The sequence below is a fragment of the Nematolebias whitei genome, chromosome 7 (genome assembly GCF_014905685.2).
Source record: "Nematolebias whitei isolate Nwh7 chromosome 7, NemWhi1, whole genome shotgun sequence".
In the NCBI taxonomy this organism is placed as follows: Eukaryota; Metazoa; Chordata; class Actinopteri; order Cyprinodontiformes; family Rivulidae; genus Nematolebias; species Nematolebias whitei.
In genome coordinates, this window is record NC_056504.1 from 14,423,656 (window position 1) to 14,436,594 (window position 12,939).

A 12,939-nucleotide genomic window follows, 5' to 3' on the forward strand; every position below is an offset into this window, starting at 1 on the left:
CCTCCAATGGTGGCAGAGGAGGTGGTGGCTGTGTTGGTGGTTCCGGTCTCGTGAGTCTCACACGGCGGGTTGGAGCAGACCAGGGTTACAGTCCCAGAGCCATCTCCAGCTGTTCCAGCTTCAGTGGAGCTGGGCTGTTCAGAGGTTGGTGAAGCCAGGATGGACACAGGAAGATCCTGCACTGGTTGGGCTTCAACCCCACTGGGAGTTGTGATCAGAGTCACCTGTGTGGGCTGGTTCTGAAGAGCAAAAACAGACAGACTTTTTTTAGTTGAATACATAACAATAACACACACACAAAAAAAAACATTTTTGCATCTCCAGACATTGCTACATCACCATTACCTCTTTTGGATTTCAATATCCCAACACTTAAGACAAACTACAGCAACAACTCAACTGCTTTACAAACAACATTGAGACAAAAACATGGGTCTTACTTGCACTGTCATAGTAGGTGAGGAAAGTGTGGCAGTAGAAGCCAAGCTAGTCTGAGCAGCTGACACTGTGATGGCAGCTGGACTAATGACCTGGCTGGACAGCGTGGCGATAGTTCCCAATGTGGTGATGGGTGTCACCAGAGAGGCGCTGGAACTGTCAGCTGTGCCTCCTGCTAAGGTAGTGGACACGGTGCCAGTGACTGTGCCCAGAGTGGTGACCCCTGGTGGAATAGAAAATTGCAAGTGAAAATAGAGAAAACATGAAAAGCACAAAATCTAGACTAAATGCTTGAAAAGAATGAACAGGCTCTTTTACCAGTGGTCCCCTTGACAACCAGGGTGGTGACAGTGGGTTTAACAGCTGACACGGTGACTGGAGTAACAAGACGAACACCACCCACCGTGCTCATGGGCACAGTGCGCAGAATAGTGCCAGGTTGTCCAGGAGCACCCTTTAATACCACCTAGAAACAAACCACTGAAGTCTCTTAAAGTGCAACAGGACATGACAAAACAACAACAGTATAAGTCACTCCACCTGCGTCAGTCCCTGCTGCCCAGCAGCAGTGGTGAGTTTGGGCACTGCAGTGATGATTTTACCAGGAGTTCCAGAGGTCATTACCTTCGTGGTAAGAATTGTTATCGGTGTTTTCATACCTGCACTGCTCGTCACACCTGCAAAGTCAACAAAACACATCTGAAATCGTTCTACATCTCATACTGGCAAGAATCCAAAAATAGAAAATAAAATAAGTTATAAAAAAGGTTAATTTTCAAAAAAAATAATAAAATAAAATAAAATAGATTGATTACCAAGAGTTATGTTTCGAAAACACTGTTTACCAATAAAATGTCACACATTTTGTTGTAGCATGCAATCTATCAAATACTCAAGTGCAAACCTGTAGCTCCAGGCTGGGTCATGATGGCCGACATAGGGATGGTCTTAATGATGGTAGTGCCCTGCTTGGTAGTAGCAGGTGAGACTCCACTTATGTTGAGGATCGTGGGCTTGTTTCCTGTGCCTCCTGCCTGGGATGTTGTGATGATCGTTGTGGGTTTGCCATCTGCAGAAGTTACCAGCTTCAATATGGTGCCAGCTGGGAGCGAACCCTTTGTCTGAGAAAAACAAAACACTTATTAAAGCAAACCATTCAGAAAAAGCTACCTGGTGCCTAACTCAGGAGTTTTAAGCTATCTCCTGTTTTTTTTTCTCCTGCACTCATGCAGATAGCTGACCTGTATGATCTGTGTGAGAGGGTTAGTGGAAGCCTGGCCAGTGACAGCTGATGTCTGCACTGGCTTGGTTTGTACCACAGACATCATCTTGCCAAGGTTGGAGATCTGCCGACATAGGAGAGAGACTCAAGTTCATGAGTCACTAGAAAGCATCGGACAGCACAGGGAGTTCAGTGGGTAAAGTAGACCACTAAACCTGTGGCTTTGAGTCATTTCAGCCCTAACTGACCTACAGTCATGCAGATGACTAACATGCTGTATTTTCTTATTCGAGCTCTGCAACAGTCACTGTAGGCCAACCTATACAAGCTCTCCTACTTATCATCGTATGTTGTCACTGTCTTGTGACCAAAACAAAAGACACGTACACCAAGTGTGGAAAAGTAATTTACAAGGTCTGTGATTGACTGCATTCATCTAAAATCACCAAAGGGTGCTTTCTGAGTTGAGTTCATTTAGAATACGCAGTGTTACACAATGTCTACATCCTTACCAGAGTACCACTGCCGCCCATTGTGAGTGGACTCTTGACCAGGGTGATGGTCTTGGTGACTCCTCCCACCACGGTGGTCACCACCTGAGCCTGCTGAGCCACTGTGACAGCACCAGACTTGTGCACAGTGATGATGGGTCTGGTTGTGGTGGGAGAGGACGCAGTTGCTATGCCCACCTGGGCTGCAGCAGTCTTCAACATCCGGGTGGCCGGGTTACTGACCTACGAGCACAAAATGATCTCAACATAACTGACGGACTGCACAGAGTGTTAGAAATGAGGACATTTAATTTGCTGTGTACCATTACAGGTGAAGCCACTTTCATTGTGGTTGTGCCTGGAGAAACAGCAACTGTTTTGAGAATAGTGGCACCTGCAGGAACATTGAGGACGGTGCCTGCAGACGAGGGTGGGATCTTCTGTGTAGCTGCAGCCGCAGCAGCTAAAGCTGCCATACCACTCATCTGAGGACTACTACCAATTGGCTAAAAATGGAAAAGCAAACTATTGTTGGAAACAGATCTGTAGATACAATGTAAAAACAATTCACACAACAGTTTTAACATAAAAGTGTGAAAAAGCTCATACCGAGCCTTGGGTGGTTTGGGTAGGCACGACCATTCGAACACCTGGAGGAAGAGATGTCACAGTGACGGGGGATTTCCCAGGCTGACTGGGACGAACTGTGACAACAGATGCACCAGTGGCTGATTGTTGAGCTGCAACCTTTAAAACAGCTGTAAAGCAAATAAATAAATAAATAAATAATCAAGATGTTGCTCTTTTAAAAAGGAACTTATTTTCTGTTGAAGCAATGAGGTCCAACGTGTAGGGATGAGAACTATACCCGTCTGTGGTAAACTTTGAGCAGAGGGTGCTGCAGCTGCAGGAGCAGGACTTTTTGGAGAGTTAATAGGCTGTGATGGGGTTGCACTCGTGGCTGGGGAGGCTGCTGCTGGGGTTGCAGGAATATCATACTTCTGCAGCTGCAGCAAATATGTGTCAGCTGTGGAAACTGCACCCCAGCTCACTTCCAGAGAGTTTGTGTTGGCACGGACTAGCTGTACCCTGGCAGGAGCATGTGGCCGATCTGAAGCATGAACAATGGCAACATTAAAAACACTTTCACACCAAAAACTTTATTTTCGGACATGTTACAGCACACCTACCTGTTTCCAGGTACCAAAGGTCTTTACAACAGACTTGGTTATTCCATGCTTTACGATAACCATCACGACCACTCCATACATAGAGCCTGGAGTTGATGGCCACAGCACAGTGGCCGGCACGGGCCCTGGGGATGTTATCTTCAAGAGTATCCATCAACACTGTTTCCCAATACATGGAGTCTAACAAAAAAAGAGAAAAAGATTAACACTGGAACAGAATGTTTATTTAATGTGGTCTTTTTCAATACAAAGTCTGACAAAGTTGGACAAACCAAGATTTAGGCATGCGAGAGTGTTTGTGCATTTCCACTCTTTCTCATGTGTGGCCACTTTGACATCATCCATCACTAAAGGAACCCATCCACCAAAAACATACATCCTATAAAGTGAGAGGGAAAGAAAAAGAAAAACATCATACATAAAAATGCAGCAAAGCAAACATTTAACAGAATTCGACCAGTGTTAATTTATCATGTGCATTGAGAAAATGTGAGGCAGTCTTCTCACTTGTTTGTGATTGTGGTGGCAGAGTGAAGACTTCGTGGAAGGGGAGCTGTGCCACCTACTGTTGGTTTGTTCCATGTCAGGGTATCTGAGAACAAAGAACATATTGAATCAAATCCAACATTTATTATTAGGGAAATTCATCCAACTCACCGTCAAAGCTTTTCTATTTCTCTGGAGTAATGGTATTGAAATATCATAATTACTTTTTTATTGTGGTGTGCAAACAACTCTTTTTAACATTTAATGTATAAGAGGTCATTTGTCTGATATATTTTTTTTACACAATAATAAAACCTTACCAATATCAAGTGTCCACAGATCCCCGAGACGACAACCGCTCATTCCTCCATAGATTATCAACCGAGACTTCCTGGTTGTTTTCTCTGTGTACACCACAGCAGTGTGACTCTCACGAGGAGGTGGCAGAACTCCGTACGTGATTGGAATATCCCATCCAACCACGCTTGAACCCGGACGAAGCTCAAGTGTGTACAAATCATTCAGGTATCTGAGAAATAATACAAAAATCACACTTATGTTGCTGACTTGGGGAAATTTTTAGTGATTGAGGACCCTGCAGGCTACTGGTGGAAAAACATAATTACCTGGGAATGTTGTTTTTTGGGTCTTCGCTGTCATTGGCCAGTCCACCAAACAGGTAGCATTTGTTACCAACCAGTGAAAAGCTGTGGCCAAGACGAGGACATGGAGGGGGACCGTTTTTGGGATTTTTTGCTTTCAGTTTTTTCCACTCCCATCTGCTGGCCTGTGATAGAGACCGTAGTAAAAGCAAGAGGTTAGTCGTTTAGGTTAAAGCAGAAGCTCAAACCCACAGTCCTTTCACCAAAACTGCGACACCAATCTTCTGTGTTGTATTTATCTTGCACCCCTACCCTTTGTACAGCTTCATTTAAGATGAGGTTGTCAATATTTATTTAGTAAACAACCCATACACAATTCAAAAACTTTAACCCTTCAGCTTAAAGTTTAATCGGGTAAAATTAAGAAACTAAAAAGCATTAATAGCTACACAATGCGCTACCATATTAGTGTTTTACAAACACTTCAGTTGTAAAATTCACTGACAAACTTGTTTCTCAAAGACAGTTCAATAAGCATGCTCACTGCATGTATTATGTTTCAATTATTGTGTTACTATGGAGCTGCGCACTGTGCCTAGTCTTATAATTATATTATTACCATGAAAAGAGATGCACTGATTACTCAGCAGGTGACACGAATCAGCTGCTTTCAGCAACACTAGTGAACAACTGATTAGGCACTCAAAGCTTAACCCACGTGCGATAATCTTGAGCACAGATCTTCAGTGCCAGAAAATATGTTAAAACTTTAATTTAGCAAATTTTTTATTTTTTTATATAAACACTCGTGTCACTGCACCAGTGCATCTCCAACTATAAACTAACAATGAAACATTCTTTTCCCACCACTAAAAGTACCTGACGGAGTTACATAAACACAATAAAAAGATAAACGTTTGCCACAGAAAGTTCCATACAAAAAAAAACTGCTTCCTCTAAATTTACATTGCAATACATTTATGACAAATGCTGTCAAACACACACTTAATTCACTTAACTGCTCACATATGCTAAAATAACTTAAAATATTGGGTATATCTGTGTTTTCTCACTTATCCCGAACATCCTAATAGCTTAAAAACAAAGCAGCTATATTTCTTTCAGCTGACGATGCTCGTCACATAAGAAGCAAAACATCTTCAAATAAGAGAAAAAGAGTGCCTTGTTTTTAAAACTCATAGGAATATTGGCCCTGAAACGATTAACAGCTTGAACCACATGCTGTTGTGTATTATTTATATGCAAACCAAATGTAAACATTTGCTTTTTTTCTCCGCACAAGAAGATTACCTGTAGCTCATAAAGATCGTTGCTGTACTTTCCATATTCCACCATTCCACCAAACACCAGCAACCTTGTGCCATCACACACAAAGCCATACGCAGCACAACCAGGTGGGATATCACCGCGGACCGCTGGGATAAACCACTGGTTTGTTGCTAAAAGTCAAAACAAAAAGTTGGGTTTTATTTCTTGCTGTACAACGCGATCAACGGCTTTATTACACAAACAATGCCGAATTCTGCACATTAGTAACAGTGAATAACAGTTCTAGTAGTGCAGCTACGTAAATTAGATTCTGTGCCAATAAACAGAAACAAACAACAATAGTTAAGTTATTCTCCTTGAGGTTGCACACACCCCCTGCCTGTTTCCTGTTCATAACCTCATCCATTTTATTTTAGCCCGCCTTTTTTAACCGTGTCATGAAACACTTCTCCAGCAGAGGGCGACAATGTAACCACAGGTTTGTTTGGCCTACTGAGGCCTGCACAATATTTAACTTCAGACATTAAACACATCTATTGCACTTACGCGTTCTGTGAAAAAAAAAGTTGTATATATTTATTTTTAACAAACCTTTATGGTATGCGCAAATATGCTGAGCACAACTATTTACCGCCTGCAAAAAACAACAACGATCCACATGCAAGCTAACTTACCTGTGTTGTATACATGTAGCTCGTCAACAATTCCTTCGTTTCCGCCGCCAAATACGACCATAAGCTCCTTTATAGCCACAGCTCTGTGTCCATGTCTTGGCCGGGGAACCGGACCGGACCACCCGAGGACCCTTTTCCATCGCGGCTGCAGAACCGACGCAGTGGTCCCGGTCACTGCGGAGCCAGGGGCAGACATGACTTCTGCCGGAGGGAACATAAAAAAAAAGCATTTTCATTCCCCGAAGCTTTGGTTTAACTTTAATAACGTTGTAATCTTTAAAAACGCAGCTGCAGCATGTTACCGAGCACTGCATCGAAAGCATTTGAGCTGTTTTTAGCGATCCGCAGCGGCAGAGCTAAAGAAATGTTAGCGGCAAAGCTGCATCAGTACTCAACTCAAACCAAGCAAGATGCTAGACGTTTTGATCCACTTTTACTTATATTTCTTCATTTATATTTGAAGCTATCTTAAGAGACGCATTCATTTTATATTTTTATTATGATAGGCATCCAAGTTTCCTCCAAGTTGTTTGAATTCAGTCCATGGAAGCAGCCATCTCGCAACCAAACAAACCGCCGCTAAAGCTACAGCCCGTCTGAAAAATGGCGGAAGCGTATTAAAAGGCTAAATACACGGGAACTAACCCACTGCACCGGCAAAGAAAAACAGCACAATAATAATAAACACTACAGATTAAACGTTGACCAGAGAAGCAGGGGGATACAAATCCGCAACAATGGTTTAACCTAAACTTTAAATTGTTAGCGAGAGTCGGCTATTTTCATAGCTCTCATATTGTAGCTAGCTAGATTAGCATTTTTGCAAAAGATTTACCGCAAAAATCCATGTTAAAAAGTCACTCGAAGCTAACAGAAACACGCACAGTTGGAAAAAAAATCCTATTTCTCAAATCCCATCGAACTGAGTGCCCAAATAAACAAGATTTTGTTTAGACTGCAGCTGTAGCATCAAAATAAACTGCTAGCTTCGCTAGCTCTTGCTGTTAGCCTCTTAGCCTAAATTACCCATGCTAACAGCGTTAGCATTGCGGATCGCATCTGTCAAAGCGTCGCCAAATTTCACAATTAAGTTCCACCTAGATTCAAGTAATTCTCGCATGCATCATTTACCTGATACAAATTCGGTTGCACCAAAGGTATTAAAACGTAGCTAAACGTAGTTAAAGAGCTCAAACGCTGTGTTACTATGTTTCATGCCGTCTCTGGAAGCAGCCATCTTTTCGACAATCGGCCTTTCAACAGCTCCCACAAGAAAAATGGCCGGGCGGTTTGCGACAACAAAACACAACAAACCGAAAAAAGGCACACGGAAATAAAAGTTTCACTTACTTTATCAAATGCAGTAGATGTAAAAACACGGTTATGTGCTCTTATCTTGTGTCAGTAATTCAAATTCATTCAGTTTGTAGAGAAGTATTTGCTCTCATGCCTGCCTGGAAGCTGCCATCTTCTTGACAACCAGAGGCGGAGGAAAATGGAAGAGAGTCACCCAAAGTAAACATGGCGACGCCGACCCGCTCGATTGAAAAAAACCGTCTCTAACCCGTACACAAGGATTTATATTATACATTATAAGTTAGTAAATAGTTTCCAGTAAGCGGATATACTTTACCAAGCACTTAAAATCTTTGTAATGTCGATACGTGACGTATTTTATCCAATTATAGCAAGTTTAGTTAAAGCGGCAGGGTTATTGTCCCTTACTAAAGATGGCGACATGACTTGTACTGAAACCCCGTTTTATTTTTCATATCTCGGGTGATGCTTATTTTATACACCCCCCAAACATACTTAATGAGACCCATGCGTGCAAAATGATAGTGTATGCGAATTGGGAAACAATTTATATATATTTTTAAAATATAAAGTTGACACACCCACGTATACCGTTAGCGCGCCCTCCAGAGACATTTACACGCTTCACTTCTGATAAATGTTGGAAAAAAAATAACATTTGTTTGGTTGGTCCTTGTTTTTCCTTGTCTGCTCAACTAAACAGCAAATAAAAACCGACTCAACCAAATTAATGGCTAAACAGTGACAGAAATACAACATAATGAGTATATTTTCTTATTAAATTATATGCTATTAATCTCAAATTATCTTGTTTGCTATTGTTTTATGTAAGAAAATTAACATTTTGAATGTAGGACTTAAATTCAAAATTAGAAGTGAACAAGTTATCTTTCATTCATTCATTTACTTATAGACTTATTTACATAATTTTTCATTCTGTCTGTTTCATTCAGTCATTTAAGGATCACAATGAAGTTACTTCATAGTGAAATTAACAGAAATGCACATCACCCCCTTTTCATGTCAGAGTTTCAAACTTAGATCATTTTATGATGAGAAATGATGGAGTTATAGCTGTTTTGATCAAATCTTGAAAAATAATGTTATGCACCATCTCATGAGATGTCATGCTCAGAGTACCTGTTATGAAAAACTCCCAGCTACTACCACCAGGGGCACCACCAAAGGGAGACCAGGTATGGCCACTTCTTGCCTTCACTGGCCCCCCACTTTACCAGAGTATCCTTCAGAGTCTTGAGCTTTGTTTGGGTGTGGATTTTTAAATTGATGGACTCTAAACATTAAATCAGGTGAAAATACACAGTCAACAATTCATTAAAAAAAAATCCTTCCAGATAATGATATTTTGCTAACATAGAGTGAACTTCATCAGTTATTGCTAATGTTTTAGGCAAAGCTTTTTCACAGCGAACGATACCTGGAGTGTGTGCTATGAATAACTCAGCTGACACATTTAACACAATATCTTTAATGTTGACTGAATCAAATTAATTTTTGTGTGTTCTAATAAGGTTGGATCCAAAAAGTATAGTCAGTTGTGGATTTAAGTCCAAATATGTCCTGAAGGTTTCACCAAAACTCATTCAGTGCTTCATGTCTTTTTTTTTAACAAATAGACAAGGTTGACTTCAAATTGTAAGTGACAAGAATGTAAACAAAGATCTTGAGTAAATGTTGAGGATCAGATTCAGCTACCAACGCCCCAAGTTTTAGATCAACACCTGATCGAGTTAAAGGCATTTCTGTGTTTTTAGGGCGGTTTGCTGATCCGAAAGTTAGTGACAGAGGGGGATCCTGTGATTACTCACTGTAAAAGATGCAGTAAAATTTTGTCCAGTAGTTTACAAGATATTTTTGTAACAGACGGACACATTAACTCACACATAGGCAAACCACCACTCACCTTCACCTTTCAGCTGTAGACAATAAATATAATTTATTAGGCCAGTGAGTCATTAAACATATGAGGGAACTTGAGACAATCTCCAGAAATTACAAATGACAGTAAATATGATCTATAGTTGATTTCTAATAACACAGTGTTGCCATAAATGTCTCACAATAATAATAATAATAATTAAAACGTAAGTCATTAAGTGGTAATTGCTGAGGCTGTTTGTGCTGTCATATCTTTTTTCATTTTGTTTATTTGTGAGCCTTGTACACTTCAATCATTACAAGTTTCGGCTGCTGTTGTTTAGTGGGTGAGAAACTGAACATTTTAGGAACCATTGTTTTAGGTCCTGCATGTTTAGACAAAATGTAAACAATATTTTACAATTCTACTATGTCTATTATTATTTACTTAAAAATAACCTATTTATTATTGTTATTATTAACTAGTTAAGTATAATTTAAATACATGAAATTTTCATGAGTTTTGTTGCTGTACATATTCAAACAACAAATAATAATGCAGTTTTCATCTGAACAGATTGTACTGGACAGTAAACTACAGTGCTGCTTGCTTGTGTGAACAATAAGTGCTTGTGGATAATTACAGCATCTATTTATTTACAAAAAAATTTATCAACAAGATCTTAATTTTTTTTATTGTTTCCTCACATCATCCCAAGTCATTTTTGTTGCCATAAAAATGTTTATATTTATAGTTGCAGCACATTAAACAATTAAAACATTTTAATGACACAAAGTTGTTGAGTTGCAGTATATTTTTATTCCATAAGATGGCAGAGTTACATTTCTTTTTTAAGGCAGCTCACTATGTTCACAAAGTTTGTACATTTTGTGACGGCACAAAGGCAAGAGGGTTTTGATTCTTACCATATTTTTAGATTTGTAATAAACTGACACGCTCTAATAAATTGAGACTTTTTATGATTGTTCTTGATTTATATTTATGCTGCCAGTGCCATCTTGACCAGGATTTTCTAGAAGAAGAGATGATTTATCTCGATTAGACCATCCTAGTAATAAAGTACATCAAAAATGTATCTATTCAGTACAGGTTTACAGACACAACAAAAAACCTAAAATATGTTTCTGAATTTAAAAAGCTCTTTTGAGGATTTGCAAATTAAAATTCTGAGTAGTTAGCGGATTTTAATGTGTCATCACTGTGTCATTCACTGAACCCGTTTTCTCTTGTGCAGGGTGGTGGCCTGTACAGTTAATTATGGACTTTATCTTTAGATTCAGTCCTGGTCAAGACGACAGTCCAGGACTGAGCACAAGACATACAAGCAAGCACCCGTCCACCCATATAAGGCTAGTTTGAAATTTTCAGTAAAAGGTTTTGGATTTGTAGAAAGACACAAGATAATTCAGAGAAAACACAGGGAAAATATAAAAATAGCACAGAACCAACAACCTTGTTGTGAGGCTTACAGTATTAAGCATAACATCATGCAGCCTCCTGCTTTCTCTCTTCATTCAAATAAGTTTTGGGTGTTTTATTTTGGCCATTTTGTTAAGAGAGGAACTGAGCTGACAACTAATCACTACCTGGTAGACCAAGTAGACCCACATGTGTAGTGAGAGTTTGCTGGAAACGTCTGGCAGAAGAACACATCAGAAAGATGTTCAATTTGCACCTCCAGTAGAGCTTTAACCACATCCCAGCTGAAGAGGGAGACATTGAGACCGAATGTGCCATGTTCCGCGCCTCAGTTGTTAACGTAGCTGCCTTGAACTGTGGATGGAAGGTTGTCGGTGCTTCTTGTGGCGGCCATCCTCGAACTTGGTGGTGGACACCCCGGGTTAGGGAGACTGTCAAGCTGAAGAAGAAGTCCTATCGGGCCTTGTTGGCTGGTGGGACTCTTGAGGTGGCTGAGGAGTACCGGAGGGCCAAGCGATCTGCAGCCTTGGCTGTTCCTGAGGCAAAAGCTCAGATATGGGAAGAGTTTTGTGAGGCCTTGGATAAAGGCTCTGGTCGGCTCTGAGGAGATTCTGGCAAACCATCAGGTGGTTGAGGAGGGGAAAGCAGCACTTTACTAATGCTGTGTTCAGGTGGGTTACTGTTGACCTCAACCAGTGGTGTTGTCGGGAGGTGGAAGGACTACTTCTCGAACCTTCTCAATCCTACCAGCACATCTTCCATGGAGGAAACTGAGTTGGGGGACTTCGGGGATGGTCTGTCTATAACCGTGGCTGAGGTCGCCAAGGTACCGGTAGTTAAAAAACTACGCAGGATCAGGGCTCCGGGGATGGATGAGATTCACCCTGATTTTCCTTAAGGCTCTGGATGGTGTTGGGCTGTCTTGGTTGACATGCCTTTGTAATGTCACATGAACATCGGTGGCCGTGCCACTGGATTGGCAGACTGGGGTGGTAGTTCCCCTCTTCAAAAAGGGGGACCGGAGGGTGTGCTCCAATTATAGGGGCTTAACTCTCCTTAGTCTCCCTGGTTGGTAAGGTCTATTCATGGGTACTGGAGAAGTGAGTCCAGTCGTTAGTCAAACTTCAGATGCAGGTGGAACAATGCGGGTTCCATCCCATAGAATAATGGACCAGTTCTTTACCCTCACTAGGGTCCTCGTTTTGTGGACTTGGAGAAGGCTTTTGACCGTGTTCCTCGAGGTACACTGTGGGGGATGCTCTGTGAGTATGGGATGTGGGCCCGTTGCTACAGACAATATTGTGGAAACTACACAGATCCATCTGCCTATCTCAAACTCCATTCTTACCTCACTCATGAACAGAACTCCATTATACCTTAACTGCTTTACTTAAAGTAGTACCTCACTCCCAACTTGGAAAGGTCAGTCCACCCTTTTCTGACTGAGGGCCACTGGCCTTAGATTTGTAAGTGCTGATTCTCAGCCCTGCTGCATCATATTTGGCTGTGAACCATTTCAATGAGAGCAAGAACTTGTGGCATGATGATGCCATCAGGATCATGTTATCCACAAATAGCAGATACATACTCCTTAGGCCATTGAACTGGACCTCCTCCACTCCATCCCCTGGCTACACCAAGAAATCTGTCCATAAAAGTTATATACAGAATTAGTGACAGTGGCCATCATGGCGGAGTCCAACTCCCACCCTGAAGCTCTCAGACTTATTGTTGGCAATGCAAACTAAACACTTACACTACTTTCATAGAAACTGAATGGTCCATAGCAATGGACCCTCAATCCCAATCTAATGGAGTACCCCCACAGTGTACCTATGGAAGCACGGTCAAGTTGGTCCATTGTTATAAAACAAGACAGAACCCACATTGTTTCTCCTGGACCTGAGGTT

General features: G+C 41.2%; 1 protein-coding gene across 1 annotated transcript in view; it reads right to left on the reverse strand.

Annotated features, from left to right (window-relative positions):
• hcfc1a (host cell factor C1a) overlaps positions 1-7,648 on the reverse strand; it is a gene marked incomplete in the record, with an annotated part of 12,734 nt that extends 5,086 nt beyond the window's left edge. Inside the window, 18 exon segments of the mRNA XM_037678661.1 lie at positions 1-239; positions 441-661; positions 757-904; positions 979-1,115; positions 1,343-1,559; positions 1,680-1,784; positions 2,173-2,394; positions 2,475-2,657; positions 2,761-2,909; positions 3,020-3,262; positions 3,342-3,521; positions 3,614-3,720; positions 3,849-3,933; positions 4,148-4,356; positions 4,454-4,614; positions 5,741-5,889; positions 6,394-6,594; positions 7,525-7,648. Coding sequence (XP_037534589.1) covers positions 1-239; positions 441-661; positions 757-904; positions 979-1,115; positions 1,343-1,559; positions 1,680-1,784; positions 2,173-2,394; positions 2,475-2,657; positions 2,761-2,909; positions 3,020-3,262; positions 3,342-3,521; positions 3,614-3,720; positions 3,849-3,933; positions 4,148-4,356; positions 4,454-4,614; positions 5,741-5,889; positions 6,394-6,589 — 2,951 coding nt within the window.
• Positions 7,649-12,939: the final 5,291 nt, after the last annotated feature.